The sequence below is a fragment of the Pteronotus mesoamericanus genome, unplaced genomic scaffold (genome assembly GCF_021234165.1).
Source record: "Pteronotus mesoamericanus isolate MK-2021 breed Mesoamerican mustached bat unplaced genomic scaffold, CSHL_Meso_final contig_82, whole genome shotgun sequence".
Lineage (NCBI taxonomy): Eukaryota > Metazoa > Chordata > Mammalia > Chiroptera > Mormoopidae > Pteronotus > Pteronotus mesoamericanus.
This window is the reverse complement of record NW_026555265.1, coordinates 8,863,229-8,886,765: the sequence shown is the minus strand read 5'-3', so window position 1 is coordinate 8,886,765 and position 23,537 is coordinate 8,863,229. Positions and strand designations below refer to the sequence as shown.

Genomic DNA, 23,537 nt, shown 5'->3' with positions numbered 1-23,537 from the left:
CTATAGAAAGTGACACCAATGTGACTGAAATAATTTTCCCTATGACCCAGGGTGACAATAAAGGAAATTGGCTTTTTTGGCCTTGGCTTTTGGTAAAATTAAGAAGAGGTAATTTCTTGTGAGAATCCCTAACAAAAAACAATCCACATGTGAGTTTGAGGTTATAATTTACACTACTTGACTGTTCAAAAAAAACAACAACCAAAAACGCAGTCAGGAATTTAGTCTAAAGAGTTTCCAGGTTGGCCCCGGTTGCTGTGGCTGGGTTGGAGCATTGTCCATAACCAAAAGGTTGTGGGTTCATTTCCTAGTCAGAGCAGATGCATAGGTTTGAGGTCTCCATCTTTATTCTGGGCAACCAACCAATGTTTCTCTCCCTTCTCACCTTCCCCTCTCTCTAAAATCAATGAAAAAATGTTGGCAGGTGTGCCCACAGGGGCTGACAGAAGAAAACACAAATTCTCTCTGGAAGAATGCATCTTAACTTAGACTTTAAGAATACCTATAAGTAAAGTTTTAAGAAACATAAGTTCCCAATTAAAAAATCACATAACACAAATGAAAAGCCAACATAAACAAGAATCAGCAGGAAAAAATGAACAGTACAATCAGACCCACAGAGACCATATATAGTGAAATTATGAGATACAGAATGTGAAATATGTATACTTAAAAAATTCATGCAAAATATATTAATGGAGAGCTTACAAAGTACAGGCTACTGTATATATGACAAGAAACAAGGGACTTTCAGAAATGTTCAAAGAGATTTAACAAAAAACATAATAGAATTTCCAGAACTGAGACATATAATAACATAGAATAATTTAAACAAAAAACTTAATATATGTGTTAAATAAATGATAAGACATAGCTCCAGAAAGAATAAGAGAACTGAGAAATAGATGTGAAATAATTAACTGGGATATAGATGGCACAAAGAGACAAATAGATGGAAAATATAAAGGAGAGGCTAAGAGTCACAGAGTCTGGAGTGAAAGGATCTTACACATTTAATACACATTTAATCAGAGTTCCCTAATAAAACAGAATATAGGAAATTTAATGTTTGAAGAAATAAAAGCTGAGATTTTTCAATGTAGATGAATCATCAAATTCAAGAACTCAAATCCTAAGCAACATATATATTAATATATCCATTCCTATGTGTATTATAATAGAACCACAGAACAGCAGAGAGATGTTAAAAACAACCAGAGAGAAAAGACAGATTATCACAAAGGAAAGACAACCTAACAACTGATTTCTCAGATATTCTGAGATATAAGATTCTAACAATGGAAGTTAGAATATCTTAGAAGAATATCTTCAAAGTACTGAGACAAAATAACTGTCAAGCTCAAATTATGAAAAACCCCTCTTTTGTGAGCATGGGTAAAATAAAGACGTTTTCAGTAAAATGAGAGCTGAGAGAGTGTACTACCAACAGACCCTAACCAAAGAAACTTCAGAGAGAAAGATAATGATCGCAGAGTAAAGGACTGAGATGCAGTAAGAAACATTGAACAAAGATATTAGTAATGAGAGTTGAAGGATTCTGAGGTCCTTGTGTTATTTGACAGTAGATATTAAACTTTATAATAAGCTAAAGAAAATATGGATGTTAAATTTAGGGTAACCTCAAGAAAAAGTAAAAGTCTTTAACTTTCAAATTGGTAGAGGAAAATTATGAAATGAGAAAAACGATCCAAAAAGAAAAACATAAGTGGCCAAGATGGAGGCGTATGTTAACGTGGCTTGCCTCCTTGTACAACCACAGAACAATTAAAGCTAAACTGTAGAACAACTACCAGTCAGAACCATCAGGAAATCGAGCTATAAGGAAATCTGACAATTAAAGAATTAAAGAAACCACATTCACCCAGAGGGGTGGAAGGGTAGAGACGTGAAGATGCAGAAGGGGCTGGTCCCAAACCCATGTGTGGTGGATATACCACAGAAGGCTATCTCAGGAGTGAGGGATCCCAGCCCCACCCCAGACCACCAAGCCCAGGGTTTCAGTCACAGGAAAATAAATCCTCACAACTTCTGGCTATAAAAACCAGTCAGGGATGGGGTTGGCAGAAGAAACTGTGGGATTCTCAGGAGTCTCCTCTTGGAGGGCCCTGCACACAGACTTGCTCAGACTTACCCCCTGGGGCTCCAGTAAGAGCGCAGCACCTTGAAGAGCACCGGTGGCAGATGGAGAGGAACTGAAGTGCCTGGCCTCAGGGCAAGAGCTGGAGGAAAGCTTCCAGGAGGACAGAACTGCAGATGGTGACCATTGTTCCTCTTCTGAGCCCTTCCCCACACAGTCACAGTGTGGCAGCCCCAGACCTGAATCTCCATCAACCAGGCTTATACGGTTAGCCCCACCCTATAATTACCTAAGGCTCCACCCCATCCAATTTAAGGACCCACCCAAGCTGGTAATAGGGTCTTTTCCATATGAATGGCTGGGCTAGGCACAGGCTTCAGACCTTCCTAAAGTCACTCAAATAAGCAACAGCTGAGTTCAGCCCCCATCTCTTCTGCTGAGTGGCCCCAGGCCTGGCACCAGCAGCTGTCATCTGCAGATTGCTTTATAGCTTACACCAAGGGGCCCCAGACAGAACACATGTGGTGGTGGACCTTGGCCTGCACCACCCGGGAAACCCCAGAGCCTGCACACCCAGTGGACAGTTAACCACGGTGGAGCACCACCACCCAACCACCTCCCCAAGTCACAGAGGGAGGTGGTTGATGGCCAGTGATCACAGCCAGCCCTACAGCTGTCTGGCCTAGGTAAATCTCTCCCATTGACCTGCTGACAGCAATCAAGGCTCAACTAAAAGAGGAAGGAATACTCAGCCCACAGAGAGGGCATATCATGAGTAGCCAGCTTGGGAGATAGGGGAGGTTGCGCCACTGGACCCTACAGGACACGGAGTCAAAGCAGCTCTACCTAGTACATAGAAACAAACACAGGAAGGCTGCCAAAATGGGAAGACAAAGAAACATGTCCCGAATGAAAGAACAGATCAAAACTCCAGAAAAAGAGCTAAACAAAATGGAGATAAGCAACCTATCAGATGTAGAGTTCAATACACTGCTTATAAGGATGCTCAAGGAACTTAGTGAGGACCTCAACAGCATAAGAAAGATCCAGTCAGAAATGAAGAAGACACTTTTGAAATAAAGAACAATTTACAGGGAATCAACAGCAGAGTGGATGAAGCCAAGAGTCAGATCAATGATTTGGAACATAAGGAAGAGAAAGACATCCAATCAGTCCAGTAAGAAGAAAAAAGAATCCAAAAAAATCAAGGACAGTGTAAGGAGCCCCTGGGACAGCTTCCAATATTCCAACAGCCGCATCATCGGGGTGCCAGAAGGAGGAGAGAAAGAGCAAAGAAATTAGAAATCTATTTGAAAAAATGTTTTAAAAAAAAAATTCCCTAACTTGGTGAAGGATGTACACATACAAGTCCAGGAAGCATAGAGTCTCAAGATGGATGCAAAGAGGACCACACCAAGACACATTGTAGTTCAAATGCCAAAGTTTAAAGATAGCAAAAGCAGGAAAAGAAAAGCTATAATTACCTGCAAAGGAGTTCTCATAAGACTATCAGCTAATCTCTCAAAAGAAACTTTGCAATCTAGAAAGGATTGGCAAAAAGTATTCAAGTTGATGAAAAAAGCAAGGACCTACAACCTAGATTACTCTATCCGGCAAAGGTATCACTTAAAATCGAAGGGCAGATGAACTGCTTCCCAGATAAGGTAAAGCTAAAGGAGTTCATCACCAGACCATTATTGTATGAAATATTAAAGGGGCTAATTTAAGGAAAAAAAGATCAAAACTATGAATACTAAAATGGCAATAAATACATAACTATCAACAATTGAATCTTAAAAAGAAACTAAACAAGCAGAACAGAAACACAATCATAGATATGGAGAACATGGGATGGAGACCAGTGGGGAGGGGCATCTGGGAGAATGGGGGAAAAGGGGAGTGGATTAAGAAGTACAAATTGGTAGGTACAGAATAGGCAGGGGATGTTAAGAGCAAGTATAGGAAATGGAGTTGCCAAAGAACTTACATGCATGACCCATGGACATGAACAAAGGGGGGGGGAATCACGAGGGAGTAGGGGGTGCCAGGTGGCTGGCAAAGGAGGAAAATTAAGCCACCGTAATAGCATAATTAATTAAAAAAATAAAAAAGGCAGGCCAAATAAAAAGTACAAAATAAGATGGTAGAAATATCTAGATGTATCTGTCTGTAATCAGTATAAATACAAATGGATCAAATCATTAGTGGAAAGGTAAAGACTATAAGAATGGATAACAAAGCAAAACCCAGTTATGTGCTGTTTATAAGACACATCTCCAAAAAATAAGAACACAGAGCATCTGAGAATAAAATGATAGAAAAAAATATTGGAAGCAAATGCTAAATGAAAGAAAACTGGCATAGCTTTATTGATATCAAAAAAAGTTGATTTTAGGCAGAAAGCATTACTAGAAATTGTTACTATATAATGATAAAAAATGCAATTTACCATAAAGGCATATTAATTATAAACTTGTATTTACATCAAAAATATATAAGGCAGCCCTGGTTGGTGTGGCTCAGTGGATTGAGCGCCAGCCTGTGAGCCAAAAAGGTCACCGGTTCGATTCCGAGACAGGGCACAAGCCTGGGTTGAGGGCCAGTTCCTGACAGGGACTTGTGAGAGGCAACCAACTGATATTTCTCTTGCACACCAACGTTCCTTTCCCTCTCTTTCTCCCTCCCTTCCCCTCTCTCTGAAAATAAATAAAATCTTTTAAAAAATATATATGTATAAAGCAAAAAAAGAACAAAAAGTAAAAGATTTACAAAGTCCACTATTGTAATAGGAGATTGTAAACACATCTCTTTCAAATAATTGTCAGCTTAATTGTGAATTATAGAAAGATGGGAGATTAGGATGCAGAAGATTTAAGAAACACTTAACAGGCTTGTTCTAATGGGTAGAGAACACTGCATCCAATAATGGGAGAAAGTACATTTTTTTCAAGTAAAAATGGGCACAACTTGGGGTACTGAACACACAGTACAATATACAGGTGATATGTTATAGAGTTGTGCACCTGAAACTTATGTACAGTTATTAACTAATGCCACACCAATAAATTCAATAAATAATTTTTTAAAATAGAGCAATACAAATAGTATGCATATCCAGCCTTCTTGGACCCCCAAATTTGGACACTATACTTAATGGTAAAGGTTAAATTTCATCTCAAATAAAACACAATAGTCAATTTTTAAAAACACAGAAAAAAAGAATAATCCAGAATTGCCAAGTAATTATTAAAGAAATTTGACCCACAGGTAGAAGTTATGAGGGCGGGTGGGGTGGAGGGGGACAGGCCCAGGTTGCGTTTCTCCCTGAGTTCTAACAGACACCTGAGCAGGAGGCAATTTTAACACCATATAGATTCTTCCAGAGAAAAACAGGGATTGTTCCAGACTATTAGACTGGATGTATAATGTTCATATTGCTCATATAAATTGACACCAAAACAAGTTAAGGGCAGTACCAGGAAAGAATATTAAAGACCAACCTCACTCATGAATGTGATAAAAAATAAATCCTAAAAGAAAAAAAATGTTAGCAAGCCAAATCTAACAATGTATAAAAAATACTCTTTGACCAGGAATTCAAGATTGGCTTGAATTTAGAAAATCTATTTCATACATTACCAGATTAAAGTGTGACTTAAGGATTTATGTTTTTATCTGTTGAAAACATTGATTTATTCAAGAATATCTTTTCTTAAATAGCTTAAATTTAAAAGCTTCTATTTCTAAAAAGGTATTTTAATAGCAACAAAAATATAAAAATACCCAAGAATAAATTTAACAAATTGTGTGCAAGCCCTTAAGAGAGAAAAGTATAAAACCTTAAAAGATCTAACTAAATGGAGCTACGTACTCTCCGCATGAATAGGAAGAATCAAAACAATTAAAAAATGTCGACATTGGTTTTCAAGAAAGCTGACAGCCTGACTCTAAAATGTGTAGGGAACTGCAGGGTGGCGGGAGGGAGGTGCTAAGACAGCTTTGAAGAAGGGCCCAGCAGGAGGGTTTGCTCGCCTCCCGGAGCTGTGTCAGAAAGCTGCTGTGCTGAAGACCGCGTGGGTTCCCCAGGGGCATGGCCAGAAACACGGCCAGAAACACTCCACAGATGCCTGCACATTGGGGGCACCGCAGAGACCCACAAGGTCGGCTGGTGCGGGATGCCCCTAATGCAAAATCAGGCAGGGACAACCGTCAGGCACACGGGGAGATGAATGTGTTCCTATCTAATAGCGCACAAAAATTAATTACGGGTGGATTGGAGTCTCAAATGAGAAACTTCAGCGAAAACTTCTACTCATCAAAATGCACCTTAAAGAGAAGGCACAAAACAGAAACACATATTTGTAACATATATTTGACAAAGACCTAGGTTTCAGAATATGAGTACATCTAGAAATCCTAAAGATTAATAAGGAATACAGCACAACTCAATAGAAATAGTGGGCAAAAAGCATTCCCCAAAGAAGAAAGGTACACAGTGAACAATCTGAAAATTCAGAGTGCAAATTGGCACAACCACTTGGGAAATCAGTTTCACATTATCTAATGAAGTTGAAAATGAGCATCTATCCTGTGTCCTTGAGGTACAGCATATACCTCCCCTCCCATGGTGCCCACGAACTGTACTTTTTGCCCATATGCATCACAAGACACATACAAGGATGCTCTGGACAATACTGTTTGTAATTGGCAGGGTGCAGGATGGGGAGGACTAATGAGCCAAATGTTAGTAAGAGAATAGTTACATTGTGTTACAGCACACAACACCAATGAAAACAGTGGATGACTCTCACAGGTATAATGTTGAGAGTGAAAAAAAGTGCAGAAAAATGTACACCATAGCCTTTCATGTATATGAAGTTTAGGAGCATGCTCACTGTACGCTGTATTGTTTAGTAATGTATACATATCTGTAACTACAGATAAAAGCAAGAAAAGGAGAAGCACAAAACTCAGGGTAGTGGGTGCCTCCAGGCGGGGGGAGGGGCTGGGTGGGGACTATGAAAGGGCTGCTGAGCACCAATCACTTCTGAGCACTTAGTCGGGAGTAGCTTGACTGCCTGCCAGCAACTAACAGGCTGACCAGGAGGTTCTCCCATAGTAGAGTACTCGGGTGGGTGGGGCAGCGTGGGAAATGAGCAAACCTGTTCGGGGAGGTTTCCCCTGTGAAAAGCGTGACTGGGAGGAGGAGAGCTGGGGTTGGGGGCGGGGCTAGAAGGAGGAGTGTGTGTGGTGCCGTGCCCTCTCAATACCGTTGAATTCAGTTTGGAAACATTTACTTCACCCCAGAGCGTCTGGCATTATGTCAGGTTCCTGGAACACAAAGATAAATCAGTAGGGGAAGGGAGTGAATCAAGGCAGATGGGTAATTTGGCAAAGGAATGTCCTGGGTGAATTTCTGACAAGTGGCAGGGAGGTCAGGAGGAGATGGTGCCTCTTGAAGGAAGAGCTGAAGTTAGAGGCCAAAGGGAGGGCAGACTCATTCCAGGCAGAGGGAGTTCCGAGAGCGCAGATGTGCAGGAGAGAGACATGCTCTTCTGGAGCCTAAACCTTGAAGTGGGGCCTGGAGAGAGAGAGGAGGCGGGAGGGTTCAGCTTGGTTCCATGTGCTGCAGACACTGGAGCCCTTGAAATGCATTGAGGCAGGAAGAGACAGGACTAGCACCTCTGGACCCCCCCATCTTGATGAGCAGCAAGGCCGATTAGGAGGCCGTGGCCGGGATCCAGGTAAAGCCTAGGAGGTAGGGAGGAGTCGTGGAGATGGAGCAAGGAGCATATAGGAGGCAAAAAAGGCAGGATGTGGTGTTTGATTGACTAGCGATTGAAGAAGAGGAAGACTGTGGATTGACAATGCAGAAAGAGCCCCTGTCTCTGGCTGTCAGAAACGACACCGCCCCCTAGGTCTGTTCCCAGGGTGTGCCAGGGTGGAGTCGGTCCCAGTGAGATTTCTTCTTGCCTTTCTAGTGATTTGTAACATTAATCTGCAGATTCCATACTTGGACCTCAGTACATTTATGGCACCGTGATTCTGTCACATTTATACAAAAGCTCAGTAACAGTATAACAAAAATATGGTTGTTACTAAAATACTCCTCGAGAAAATTCAGTTTCCAATACATGTTTCCAAGATTAGTTCACAGAAAAGGCAGTGAACGATCACTCTAATTACAACATCCTGCCTCAAAGGCCAACGGGGTTGGGTCTTAACGTTTCCTTTGGTGCTTGTAATAGCTGCTTTTTGTAATTTTATCATTTAAACAAAAGTGATGTTGCATTTGTAATTGCAGTTGAGAATTGTGTTTAAGCATCCTGTTTATATTTATTTAATGGAATGTGTTTTCAAAAGCAAGATAGGATATTTCTGTTAAAGGCTTATTTCTAAGAAGCATTATTTAAATCACCTTGGTCACTTTTGTGGCCAGAACCCCAAATATAGGTCACAAAGCTCATTCATGCATTTGCCAGATCCCTTGGCTCAGAAGGTAACAACCTTCAGAGCAGAAAAGATTTTGCAAATTTTTCTTGCTGGTTGGGTCAAGTACAGATCTACCCTCCCCTCGACTCACCCCCACCCAAAGTAGCTGATTGGTGGGAAAATGACCTGCTTCCTTATTTGCTGCCCATGATGCCTAAGAAGTGATTCAGCCGAGAAGATGCCTCAGTAAAGGAATTTAGTCGAACCATCAATTGATTCAATTAAATGACTTGATTATTTTTTCTACTTCTGAATCACTTTTTAAACAGAATTAGCCAAACAACATTTTTTGCCATTGTTTAAATAATAATAGCAAAGGTTAAATGAAACTACTGTCTTGTATAATACAGTTGTCCCCTGAGATTTAAGAGAGATTTTGAGCCTCAGTTATTATTACCACTAAACCTTTAATATCAACTGACCAAGCAAGCCCCTAAATAGTTTTAATACTGGAGTTTTTAATGATGTCATTCATGACCACCAGAACAAAATAATCACTTTTTCTTCTTCAGAACATTTACTACCAATATTATAAACAGAAATGTTTCCACTTCAGGCACGCGGATAAGAATGCTCATTGAACATGAAGCAGAAGTTCTACCACACCCTGCTCAGGCTCCCTTATCTCCAGGTTATGAGCCCTCTGGCTGTGTCTTCACAGGGTCTGGGAACTCATTCAGTTTCTCCATCTGATTCTCTATGGCCAGCATCCCTGGCTCTCCCGGCCACCTAGGACCCAGAGTCCTTCAAAGAAGTCATGCAGTTCCCATGTCTGGTTAAATCCTGAGGTGTTTGTCGGGGACCAGCCACAGCTCAATGTTTATATCGGTCCCCTTGTCTACCACAGTCTCCGGAGACGCCTGGTCCAGGACACAAATCCCATCCCTCCTACACACTAGCTCAAGGGCCTTAGACAAATCACTTGAACTCTCTGAACTTCAGTTGCCTACTCCATAAAAGGGGGATAATAATGGGGTTGTGGTACAAATAGAATTGGAAGTGTTTTCATAAAGCACAGTGCCTAACTTAGCAAACATTCAGTAGATATTAGCTATTAGCATTGATATTAAGCAGGTTAAGACGTTCACTTTTTAAAAGTGTTTTAGCTTTTAAGTATAAACAAGTAGTAATTTGTCAGAAATTAATGGAAAGTTAGAAAATTATACATTTCAGAGAGGTACCAATTAAACTTTAAAACATATCTATTTTAACATGTTTTTGTTCTTTTAGGCCAATTGTGTCTGAGAAAAATGAGCTTCTCATTCAGTTTTTCTCAGACTTAAGCTTAACTGCAGATGGATTTATTGGTCACTACAAATTCAGGCCAAAAAAATTACCAACGACTACGGCATCACCAATTACCACCACATTCTCTGCGACTACAGGTGAGTTTTTCTGTTTTGAAGTTTGTTCACAAACCTAAGGAATATTAAAAAAAAATCTTTTGAAGTAGAAAAAAAATCAAATAAAAGGAAGATATTTGAAACTAAAGTAAGTTAAATAAGATGAAAACATATGTAAGAGAATAATATGACTCCATTAATGAAAGAAAAGTATATGGTATAAGAATACTAATAAGCTAATAGTTTTTGAATGTCATCTAAGGAAATTATGACCACTTAAAAATTACTAGGAACCCTAGTAACAGATCATTGTAAGACTTATTTTTTCCTTTCCTGGCACTTATAAAATTATGGTTTTCTTTCTATTATTTAGAATTACAGTATTTTAGTTTAAAGTTCTAGGGCCTCGACACCTGCCTGCTTTCATATCTGCCAGTGTTTGAAGGGCTTTTTTTTTTTTTGCTTTGCTTCAGAATGTGTCATACAAAATATATTATTTTTTTCAAATTGGAGTAAGTCAAACAAAAATATGGAAGTCATTTGGGTAAGTCTGGTCTGGGATGTGCTCTAAGATTTGGGGAGGCAGGAGTGGGTCCCTGTACCTAGTCTATGCATCCTGGAAGCTCCATTCACTGGGATTTCAGACCTGTTACCAAAATCTAAATCCAGGGGGGAGGGAAAAGTGAGAAGGAAGGAGCTAAGGTTAAGGAATGAGGCAAGTTGAAATAAGAACAACTTTATGGCCATTTTTCTGATGCTCAAAGTAAGGTTGTTTAAGTACAGGCACATCCTGAAGAGCTGATTTTTCTGAGCACTCCCTCAGTGTGCCCCCTTGTGGTGTGGAAGAGTACTGCCTCACTTTACAGCAGCATTTCTCCCACTTATCTCAGGGGACTGTGGTGTCCTAAGAATTATCAGGTCACACCCACAGTGCTTAGTGGTTCCCCAGCTTTTATCTCCAGTTGTAAACTTTCTCTGAAATTGCAAACATGGATTTGTAATTATCTTCTAGAATTTTGCAACTGCTAGACATTTAAATGAAAACCTATCAAACAACTTTTTTTATCACACTATTTTCTGCCTTGAACCAGCTTCTCTGCCTGTTTACCCAGGCATGGCCTACAGCACCAGAGTCACATGCTTAGGACCACCTTGGACCTCCTCTGTGATACCTCCCCACTGCTTGCCCCCCACCACACACGCAGGACCCACCAAATCATTCTCTACAACTGTACCATCTAATGCATTAGCCACTAATGAATACTTACAATGTGGCCAGTGATACCAAGGAACTGAATTTTTAATTTAATGGAATTTAAAAAGCCTCATGTGGCCAGTGGCTACCAAACAGCACAAGAGCCCAACTCTTTCACATGGTATGTAAGACCTTGCACATTTCATCCCTATTCTCTCTTTCTAGATTCGTCTTTAGTCTCTACCACCTCTCTCCTTATGCTGCTGAGTATTTTGGATTTTATTCTAAGTGTGGGGGAAGTTGTTGATGAATTAAGCAAAGTTCAGGACTAGATTTACACTATGAAGAAGATCACTCTGGCCACTGTGAATAGATTGTAGGGGTTAAGAGCATCAATAGGTACTTGTGGTTGTGCAGAGGAACTGTGCTATGACAAAATGCAGATAGTCAAGAGATGTTGACTGTAGTGACAGCCAGGGACCTTGGGAGATATTGACAGGGCTTGGTGATGAATTGGACTAGGGAGATCAGGGAGGTGTCAAGAATGCCTCCCAGGTCCCTGGCTTGCAAAAGCCGGGAGGCGGGGGGAAACAACCGTTCACTGGAGCTGGGAACCGGGTTTAGGGGTAGGTTCATGAGTTAAGCCTGTTGCATCTAAGGTGTCTGTGAGATACTCAAGTGGAGATGTCATGTGGACAGTTAAATCTATGGCCAGAAGAGAGATTTAAGCAAGCTCTCTGAATTTGAGAGTCATCAACATAGACATTGTTGATACCATGATCCAGAGTGAGATTGGCCAGGGAGAGGTTAGGGGTGAAAGGAGAGGGCTGGAATTAAATCTCTGGGAATGCCAGCGTATTAAAGGGCAGCATATGGAGGTTAAGGAGACAAAGAGGAGAAGCTAGGGAGGAGGGAGGAAGCAGCAGCCCGGGTCACGGAGGCCACACAAGGGAGTGCTTCAAGAAGGAAGTAGTCAGTAGAGCCAAGGATTAACAGATTTCAAAAGAGGGAAGGATTCAAATGTTTCCATTTGATTCCTTGGCGTGGTGGCTGCTGCAGACCCTAGCAGGACTTGTGTGAGTGCAGCTATGCAGGCAGAAGCCAGACTCAGTGGGCTGAGGCGTGTGGAACACAGTGAAAAAAATTGAGACAGCGAGTTCGGCAACTTATTCCACAAGTGTGGCCCTCGGAGGGCAGAGAGGCTTTGAGTGTCTGGAGCAACTTAAAGCTACTGGGAAGTAGCCAGCAAAGGAGCACATGTTGGCAGACAGAAGGAATGAACTGAAGAGGAAATTTCTATAAAGATGGGAGGTTGTGGCCTCCAGAAGGTTGGCAGGACAAACCTTCGACTAGAGGTGGGGCAACTGCCTTTCCCAGGGGAGAAAAGGAAGGCAGAGGCTATAGATAAAGACAGCTCGAAGGTTTGGTGGGGATCTGAAGGACATTTTCCTCTATGATTTCTATTCTCTCTAGGAAATAGGCAGGCTCACCTGCTGAGGATGAGAAGGGAGGAGGGAGAACCGCAGGTTAGTGTAAAAGAATTTGAACAAGAGCTGTGGAAATTAGACAGCGAGTTGATCTATCAAACAGCTTGTCACCTTGATGAGGGTCTGTTTATGCACCCACTGATGGCACTGCTTTTTGATTCAGGGAATTAGGTAAATTTCGGCCTCCAACCTTTGGAACAATGTTCCCCCTAACACGGGCCTCCAGCCTTTTGGCGTCTCTGGGCCACCCTGGAAGAAGAATTGTCTTCTGCCACACGTTAAATACACAAACACTAATGAAAACTAATAAGAAAAAAAAAAAAGTGGTTTTACGTAAATTTACGGTTTTGTGACATTCACAGCCATCCTGGTTTGCATGCAGCTGCAGGCCGTGGGTTGGACACCCCTGCGTATTTACTGAACTCTTCCTTTCACAAAGAAATGTGTGTTTAAAATTTTATATATATTTAACATCAAATTGTATATATTTTAATACTGTAATTCATTTCAGTTCCCTTTTGGAGTTAAGCAGGGATACAAATTAGGAATAAATAAATAAATAATAAATTCACAAAAGAGTTGCAGAACCTATTAAAAGGGCAATATTCCAATTGCAGATTTTTACCTAACAAGTACAATTTTGTTACAGTTTTACTTAAAATAGTCTTTCTAGATTTAAATAATCTAGGTATTCTAATTTAAAATTATATTTTTAAATACTTATCTATTTAATATATAATAGATTTATATATTTATAGTATACAATATATTAAATGTTTAAATAATTAATATTTAAATGATTAGCAAGTATTTGTGAAACCTTTTAAATGATGGTGATGGGGATTAAATATGTTCATTTTACTAACTCATGGTTTCTCAGTGTTGGCACTTTTAACATTTTGGGCCACCTAACTCATTGCTGCCGGTCACTGTCCAGTGTAAGCTATCTAGCAACATCCTTCCCCACTAGATGCTAGAAGCACCTAACTGTGACAACCAAAAATATCCCCAGACAGGCAGTGACAGGCTCAACATAAATGTTCTGTAGTTGGTTGCATCTAATTGCAGATATAACACATTTTACACATGAGCAGTGTTTCTGAAGAAACCTTTGCCAGTCACATTTAGGCAATTGCCTATTTTAAATGCACCGAGAAAGCTCCCTCCATCTTCAGGGGGAGCATCGTAGGATCCCTTGTGTAAAGTGAAGGATTAACCTATATTATCTAAGTTTATATTTGTTGTACTAGATTTTTCTAAGCAGGGCAGTGGGAGACCATATCTGTTTTTGGTTATAGTGCTAGTTTTATGTAAAGGAAGAAGAGAATAGGGCTAAATGTGGGTTATCTTTTATCACAAATTTAAAATTCAGCAAAGGCTATTCAGTTACACCAAGGAAATTGGTGCAGTAGTTGGTAACATAAAGAATTTCTTTTGCACGCTTCTTAATTAGTTCTTTGCAATGAGGTATTGGTTGCTCAGGGAAATAAATGGGAATTGTAAATTGATAGATTCGTATCGAAATACCAATTATATTTGAATTCATTTTCCTGAATCTAATGACTTTCTTTTTTGAATTAAGGTTTAAAACCCACAGTGGCCATGTGTCAGCAAAAGTGCAGATGGACGGGTACCCTGGAAAGCAATTACTGTTCAAGTAATTTTGGTAAGAAGTAAAACTAGCCTTTTCTCTTCAGTAAGAACTTTGAGACTGCGTGCTTAGTCTCAAAGGAATTGCTATGAATGTGATGGTAAAGGGTAAGTTACACTCTTGATTTACTCAAGAAAATATTTCCCCATGCACCAAGGTGTGTTGACTTGTGTTCTTCAAAGTGCTGGATTTCACAGCTGAGAAAATCATGTGTATAGAAAATATACTTTTTCACATGAACTTAATTTGACTCCTGGTACATGATACTGTTATTCTATGTAGTCTGGCTGCTCAGTATTCCTGGGAAAAAACCTGTGTACTTTTTGTTCTCACATATTTTTTTATGTGTTGATTATTTTTTCACACATCTGTAATTCAACTTAAGTAAATGAGAAGCATAGCCAATCTGGCCCCTCTCACAAGAAATTCAAGCATTTCCTCTGTGGGGTCCTTCTAGAGTTCTCAGTTAAAGCCTGGAAATCAGAAAGCCATTTGGAAATATTTATAAAGTGGAACCAGAGGCGACATTACCTATTAATGTCTTAGACTTATAAGAGCTTTTTACACTAAAAAATAATTGCACTTTTTTGTGAAAGACACTCAAGAGCAAAAGATACCAAATTTAATTATGTTGATTATTTTCCAAAAGATTATTTAAGAAAAGTCTTACCAGGAGAAGAAAGTGGCTGTAGCCTAAAAGGTCACCCTAAACCCAGGGCCCCCCGGAAGAGGCCCCAGCCGCAGCACAGCATGCTGTGTTCTAGTGAAAGAAGGTGCTGAGCAGTCTGGGCCCTAAACCCAGCCGGAGGGGACACGCTGGCATCTTCAAGTAACCGGTGTAAAATGGAAACAAGCGGCCCCAGGTGTCATGGCCAGCACAGCCAGCCTAGTCTCCCGTAGGAGGTGCCTAAGGAAATCTCCCTGCCTGTCCTTTGGAGCCTGTCCCCGTGGCTACAGACTGCCATTTTGCAGTGAGCACTTATCTCCAGGAACCAAAGTAAGGCAGGGGGAGAATTCTGATTTCATGAGCTTTGCACCCTATGTAAGCAGTAAGTTCTCACTTTACCCCGAAAAGCTCATATCAGCCAAGTCCAAACCTTGATTTATTCCGCTGTGACTCAGTTACATGGCAAAATGAGCAAATACTACCCCCGGGGGCTCATCGGTTCTTAACCAGCATTGGTGACACTCCTCTCGTGGCAGTTTGGTTTGTCATGGCAACCAAGCAGCTCCTGGTTTTTTCAGGCAGGGACAGGGCGCATGTAAAAGTCATTCAGTGCAAGTCCTGTACCACATGGACCTGCCTCCACTCAAGTGCCCAAAGCCTGCCTTTGAGAAACACAGCATAATTCCTTCTATGACTCAGAAATAAGACTCCTTTCTTTGAGGGTCATAATGGAAAAATGAGAATTACACAATGAAAAGCAACTGAATTTTGCTAGAGATTTTTTTTTTTTTTAAGCAAGAAAATGTTTTGTTATACGTCAGTTCTCTACTTGACTTGTTAAGTAAGATAAGTAGGATGGATAAGAAAGAGAATACCAAAGACCCAGAAAAAGACAGGTATTTGCTGATTATTAGAGAGAGATGGGGACCCATGGGATGAACCAAAGTTCTAGGAGAAAGGACAGCTAAAGAGAGGGGTCGGGGGAGACACAGAGAGGTAGGCTGCCACCCGTCCTCATGGCCCCAACCCCCTCATACTGTGTTGCCTCTACAGATTCAAGGTCCTGTTGCTCATGCCCAGGTAGAGGTACCTTCACTGTCACATTGTTTCCAAAACGTTTTCTTCCGCAGTGGTCGCTGGCACTGTCATCACAACAGCCCCTCGAGGGGGGAGCCTGCACGCCACCGTCTCACTCATCAACATCTATAAAGAGGGAAACCTGGCGATTCAACAGGCCGGCAAGAACATGAGCGCCAAGATCACCGTGGTCTGCAAGCAGTGCCCTGTCCTCAGAAGAGGTAAACGTGGGGAAAAGCTTGAGCCTTTGCTCTAGGGGAGTGCAGGGGCAGAGGGGAAGCGAAGAAGCCTCTCTGAGCCACTCGTGGGTCTGTCCATGCCATGGCTGCTTGAGGGAAGTCAAGTCAGGGCTTCTGGTAGAAAAGGAAAGCCATGGAGTCAGGCAGAATTGGGCTCTAGTCCCAGTTCTTGTAACATGGACAAGGACAAGGTGGTGGAAATGATGAATGAGTCCAATAAGCATTTGAAGCTGGATCAATATGGAACAGACACAGAGGAGCAGTTCAGGAGAAAATGTTCAATTACTGCACTTACGGCATCAGCACTATGGTTAGAGGAAAATATGCATCAAGGAAAAGGCATTTCAGAGCTGAAGTTCAGAAGAGAGAGGGGCATATATGGGCTAGAATTAAAGATTTGGGAATCATTTTCAGATATAGGATCAGTCAATCCACAGATGGGAATGAGTTTATTAAGAGAAATTATGGAAAAGGGATAGTTACTCCAGAGCCAGAGGCACATAATTTTTAAACAAGCTCTTTAACTTATAAAAGTAACCTATGTTCCATGTTTTTTAAGAAGTTTAAATACGTAGAAAGGATATAAAAAAAAAATGTGAAGCCCTTTCCCTTTCAAATTGAAAGGTACTATGAATACTTCCAGAAAGTTTCTATCCACATACCCACTTAGACAAATGGGATCATACTATACATATTCTATTGCCACTTCCCCCTATATGATATATATGTAGATGTCTTTCTGTAAACAGCAAATCTAGAACCCTCTCTTTGGAATGGTAGTAATTCCTGCTGTCCCACTGTGTGATATTGCATGATTTCTCCATCCAATCTCAAATCATTCCTTTCCTCAGACTTGTAACAAAACCAAAACCAAAACAAAACAAACTAGAGGGAAAGAGACACAGAGAAATACAGAATATTCACTTCAAGGAAGCTTTAGTATGAACTCAGATTGTCAGAAAAGTCAGGAAGGCAGCAATCTCACATTGATTTTTCAGAGGAGATAGCAAAGGCTCTGTAAAAGATAACACTTCTCTTCAGAACTGCCAGGAGCGGCAAATAATGCACATCTAAATGCTCGAAGATCTCATAATGACACTAGCCTTGAGGTGGCAGTGCCAGCCCCACCTGGCCAGCTTTCCCAGGCGTAGGACTTCTGTGATGACATTGTTAGCCCACGGAAGAAGGATTTGCAAGGGAAAAAGGAAACATATCTCTCTGGGGATGCACTGGCGAAGAGGGAGGAAAAAAGGTCATGATACGTATAGCCTTTATGATGTTTTTCTGAGGCAACATAAATCCTCAGAGTCGAACCCAACATACTACAGCATAGGCCCCAGTCTAGGCCTAACTTAGCCAAACATACTAACATCATTTTTAAAAAGGTAACATATATAAGTATTTTTTTTAGTACCTATTTCTGAAAAGGACTAAAAGGATGCAAAGAAGTATATGATGCAACCATGCCCTGAAGAAACTTTCATAGTATAGATGCTTGGATGTTGGAAAGTGGTTCAAGACAACAGCTGAAGACAGTGAGTCATTCATTGCCAGATGCCTGGAAAATCCAGGAGCACTATTGGAATCTGAGACGCCATCTGAGGATGGCATGTCAGGGAGCAGTAGAGGTACCCTGAGGAATGAGAGCCTTTCACATGAACACAGGGCATCCTTCTTGGAAGACACTCAGTATGGACACAAGACCTACAACATGACAGAGCAGGGCATGCCTGGGTCTAGTTATTCCATCTAGCCTCCTAGTGTTAGCATACCTGGAATGTGTTACACAGTTTAATTTAGATTTTTGCTAATGAGAATATTTTTAAATTATATTTTATTGTTTATGCTATTACAGTTGTCCCAATTTTCCCCCTTCCCCCCCCCCCGCACACCCTCAAGCAATCCCCACATCATTGTCCATGTCCATGGGTCATGCGTGCATGTTCTTTGACTACTATATTCCCTATGCTGTACTTTACATCCTTATGACTATTCTGTAACAACCAATTTGTACTTCTTAATGCCTTCACCTTTTTTGCCCATATCCCTGACCCCCTTCCCATCAGACAATCATCAAAATGTTCTCTGTAACTGTGATTCTGATTCTGTTTTGCTTGTTTGTTTATTTTGTTTTTTAGACTCGATTGTTGATGATATGTATTTATTGCTATTTTATTGTTCATATTTTTGATATTCTTAAAAAAGACCTTTTACATTTCATATAATACTGGTTTGGTGGTGATGAACTCCTTTAGCTTTTTCTTGCCTGGGAAACTCTTTATCTGTCTTCAATTCTAAATGATAGCTTTGCTGGGTCAAGCAATCTTGGTTGTAGGCCCTTGCTTTTCATCATTTTGAATATTTCTTGCCAATCTCTTCTAGCCTGAAAAGTTTCTTTTGAGAAATCAGCTGACTCTCTATGGGAGCTCCCTTGTAGGTAACTAACTGCTTTTGTATTGTGGCTTTTAAGATTTTCTCTTTGTCTTTAAACTTTGGCATTTTAGTTATGGTGTGTTTTGGTACAGGCCTCGTTGGGTTCATTTTGTTTGGAACTTTGTGCACTTCCTGGATTTGTATGTCTATGTTCTTCACCAAGTTAGGGAAGTTTCCTGTCATTATTTTTTCAAATAAGATTTCAATTTCTTGCTCTCTCTCTTCCTCCAAGAACCCCCATGATGCGAATGTTGGTATACTTGAAGTTGTCCCAGAAACTCCTTACACTATCCTCATAATTTTGGATCCATTTTTCTCCTTGCTGTTCTGATTGGGTGTTTTTGCTTCCTTATATTCCAAATCGTTGATTTGATTTTTGGCTTCATTCACTCTACTACTGATTCCCTGTTAAGTGTTCTTTATTTTGATTAGTGTATTCTTTGTTTCTGGCTGCATCTTTTTTATGCTGTTGAGATTCCCACTAAGTTCCTTGAGCATCCTTATAAGCAGTGTTTTGAACTCTGCATCTACTAGGTTGCTTGTCTCCATTTTTTCTTAGTTATTTTTCTAGTTTTGTTCTGTTCTTTCATTTGAGCCATGTTTCTTCATCTGCTCATTTTGGCAGTCTCCTTGTTTTTGTTTCTATGTATTAGATAGAGCTTTGTAGGGTGGTCTAATATAGCAGATGTCCTCTAGGGTCCAGTGGCACAGCCTCCCCTATCACCCAAGCTGGGTACTCAAGGTGTGCCCACCAAGTGGGCTGCATATACCCTCCTCTTGTAGTTGAGCCTTGATTGCTGTTGGCGTGTCCCAGATCAGCCACCACCTGTGTTCTGTCTGGGACCATCTGGCATAGGCTAGAGTGACCTGCAAATGGCTGCTACTTACGCTGGGCTTGGAGGAGCCCAGGCAAGGCCAAGCTGTTTACCAAGGCCAGCTGCTGCTAGTACTGGGTCTGTGGCCACTTAGCAAGAGGTTACTGAGTGTGGTCACTGAGGCTATATGCTGCTTGTTTGAGAGAATTTGGGAAAATCTGAAACATGAGCCATACAAGCCATTCATATGGTAAAGTCACTGGAAACAGCTTGGGTGAACCCCAAAGTTGGGTAGGGTGGAACCTTAGGAAATCAAAGTGAGATGAACTGTGTTAGCCAAGTTGGTGGAGACTCGGATATTGCACCCACTTGCCAGTTCTGTGCGGGGGGAGGGTTCAGAAAAGGAACAATGGCCTTTGCCATCACTTCTGTCAGGGAGAAAACTGGCCCCTAGCTCTTGTCCTAATGTTAGATAATTCAGTTTCTCCCCATAAATTTCTGGTGCGTTTCAAGCTGCTGTCCCCATGCTGGAGCTCAGAGGGAGTAAGTGTGAGTAAGTCTGTGCATGGGCCCTTTAAGAAGAATTGCATGGGACTCCAACAGTTTCTGTCTTCCACAGCCTTGATCCCGACTGGATTTTACAGCCAGAAGTTACAGGAACCTATCTTCCTGGCATTGGAAACTTGGGCTTGGAGGCCTGGTATAGGGCTGGGACCTCTTGCTCCTAAGATATTCCTCCTGATTTTTATCTGCCATATGTGGGTGTAGGACCAACCTATTCCATGTCTCTGGCCATCCTACCAGTCTTGATGAGGTTTCTTCTTTAATTCCATAGGTATAGGACTGCTATTCAGTGGTTCTGGAGGATGGTTGTTCTGCAGTTTAGTTGTAACTTTGATGTGGTTGTGTGAGGAGGCAAGCCGTGTTTACCTACACTGCCATCTTGACTGGAAGCTTTCTGATGAGAGTCTTAAACCAGCTCTTATCCTAGATAGAATAAACATATAATTGGTATTTACAGAACATTTATCTAGAGATAAATTATAGTCTCAGTTGTTTCAAACAAGCACACGTAGAAAAAAATTTAATTTACTTTTTTTTAGGTCAAAATTACATTATTATGGGCCAAGTGGGTGAAGATGGGCAAGCCAAAATCATGCCAAACAGCTTCGTCATGATGTTCAAGACCAAGAATCAGAAGTTCTTGAATGCCTTGGAAAACAAGCGATGTTAACAGAGAACTGTGTCAATTGAAGCTACATTCTGTCATTGCCTTTGAAAGATCTATTTTTCTCAGTAGAAAAACAATCTTATATTAAATATTAAGCATTCAGAAAGGTTTACTCTTCACATGATGTAGGTGCGAGGCCTCCAGCATCGCTGATGGAAGTCCCGTGCCTACACCTGGAGAAGCAGGTATCTCAGTGTGGTCGTAGGAAATTAATGGTACCAAGTGTTGACAGTTTGGAAGCAGTTTATTTATACATCTCTGTAGAAGGGTATTTTAGAAATGAATTTTGTGAAGATGTAAAAAAAAGAAATAAGTGCAATATTTGCTCCAAGGTGTTATATTCTTTTCTTGCATTTTTTAAAATCAATGCTTAATAAAATATTTTTAAATGATTATACAACAGCCATTGAATGGCTTTTATATATGAGTGGGGCCCTGTAAAAAAGAATATCCCCTGCTATTTACACAGAAGGCTGTCTTTGTAACAATCTACACTTTGCTAAAAGACTTAGTGTTCTGAGAACTTTGGGGACTGAATGGATCTAGTAATATAAACAGACTATAATTCTTCTCTGCAGAACCAAGAAATGTTAGTGCCTAAATGGTGTCCCTCAGAGATCTAGTTCAGCTTCAGTTTCTATTTTGTAATTTCCTATTACAAAATAGAAATTGAAGCTCAGGTATATTTAGTGACTTTTCCGAACACACATCTCCCATGAGAAAGAGCAGGCTATTGGCACGGAAGTCATCATGGCAAACCCAGTGCCTTTACCACCACTGGAAGAGACCCTCACCAGCCAGAGAACAGCCCTCTTATCCTGACTTAGAGAGCTCAGTTCTTGTTTTCCTAGCCTAAATCATAATTGGTCGTGTTATAAGACTTGAAATTAGAAGTGAGTCTGATACCCCTATCCTGCTCGTTCCTGATAACTAGGTCGGGCTGTGTCAGCAAGGATGCACTCTGCCTTTGAAAAATCTAGTTTCACTCGGTAGTGGGAGAACTATGGAAGGACTTTCCCATCATTCACACAGAGCTGCTTAAAATGCCACTGTACCTACAATGGGTGTGGCCACTAGCCCTCAGGAGGTTGCCAGCCAGGAGCTGCAGAAAAGGGGACACTCATCCCTATCCAAAGAAGGTAGAAAGAACATTAGGGATGAACAAAGACTTGAGTCACAAGGTATCCCATAGTAGAAGCAAAGTTTTAGAAACAAAAGAAATACTTTATGGGATGAAAATCCAAGTATGTGCTACTTGAAACAGAGACCTAAAATAAGGCCACAGAAAAGTTGAGAAGAAAAGGACAGAAAAAGATAACTATACCAGGAAAATATTAACAAAACTGATATGGCTTTAATAATATTAGGAAAAAAATAGACTTTAAGGCATTACTCAAGATGAAGAAGGTTACAAGGAGATATAACAACTCTAAAATTTGCATGCAGCTAATAACACCTTTCAAAATGTATAACTAAACTTGGTATTGTATAAATGGAAAAATCATAGTGGGAAAAATTTTAACACATTTTTTTCTCAGTAATTGGCAGATTTAAAAGAAAAAACAGTAAAGATATAGAAGATTTGGACCATACAGTTCACTAGATTCACCTGATAGGTATATATTGAACAGTACCAAAAGGACATTTCTGATCTTAGTATGGAACAATTTCAAAACTTGCCTACTTAATGTACCATGAGACAAATCCCAACAAATTTCAAACAGACTTCCTTCAACAACAATGAATAATTAGAAATTAATAACAAAAAGTAAAATATAGTAAAAAAAATATTTAAAAACCCGATGTTGGAAATTGAGAAATGTACTGTTAAATAACTCATGATCAAAAGAAAATTATAATGGAAAATAGAAAAACATTAAAAATGAAACATAAAGTTGCTAAATTTAAAATTTTTTAAAGATGGGGAGTGCAGCTTAAATAACACTTTAAAATTTATAACCTTACATGTTTGCATTATTTTAAAAAGGGTGAAAAATAATTTGTGAATGATACAAATTAGGAAGTAAAAGGACAACAGAATAAAGTTTAAACAAATTTTTTTATTGTTTCTTTTTTTAATCCTCACCCGAGGATATATTCATTGATTTTAGAGAGAAAGGAAGGGAGAAAGAGAGAGAGCAATATCTATGTCAGAGAGAATCATTCATTGGAATGTTTCCCACATGCACCCCAACCGGGGATTGAACCTGCAACCTAGGTAGGGGCCCTGACTGGAGAGCGAACCTGCAAGCTTCTGATGCACAGGATGACACTCCAACCAAGTGAGTCACCCAGCCAAGGCAGAATAAACTTTTAAAAGGTAGGAGGAAATATGTAGAGGAGCAGAAATTGAGTAAAATAGTCATCATAAATAACAGAGAAAATTAACGAAGCCAAAAGTTGGTTCTTTAAAATGACTAATATAATAGACAAAACTGAGAAAATGAAGCAAGAAGTGAAAAAGGACAAGAAAATAAGTTAGGACTGAAAAGGGAGCCTACATACAGCTGTCACAGAATCTTAAAAGGTAATAAAAGGATATTCTGCACCACTCTGTGTCAGTAGGTTTGAAAGCTTAGATACAGAGAACAAATACCTAAGCGGGGGAATTTATCAAGTAGAAATAGAATACTTAAATAATCCAATAGCCATTAAAGAAATTTAGTCAATAAGTGACGCTAATTGTATATGAGCGCGAGCAGCAGGCTCTTGGGTCTTTTTTAGCGCCATCTGCTCACGGTGCCACCTCCTGCTCCTCTTGCTGCCACCCTGAGCCACTGACTGCACAGCTCTGGCTGCTCCTCGTGCT

At 40.4% G+C, this 23,537-nt stretch overlaps 1 protein-coding gene across 1 annotated transcript in view; it reads left to right on the top strand.

Annotated features, from left to right (window-relative positions):
- PCOLCE2 (procollagen C-endopeptidase enhancer 2) overlaps positions 1-21,062 on the top strand; it is a 61,011-nt gene extending 39,949 nt beyond the window's left edge. Inside the window, exons 6-9 of the mRNA XM_054585155.1 lie at positions 9,821-9,975; positions 14,198-14,281; positions 16,064-16,231; positions 20,601-21,062. Of these exons, the coding sequence (XP_054441130.1) occupies positions 9,821-9,975; positions 14,198-14,281; positions 16,064-16,231; positions 20,601-20,731 (538 nt within the window). The 3' untranslated portion in view covers positions 20,732-21,062. The remainder of the gene's footprint in view (positions 1-9,820; positions 9,976-14,197; positions 14,282-16,063; positions 16,232-20,600) is intronic.
- The last annotated feature ends 2,475 nt before the right edge of the window (positions 21,063-23,537 follow it).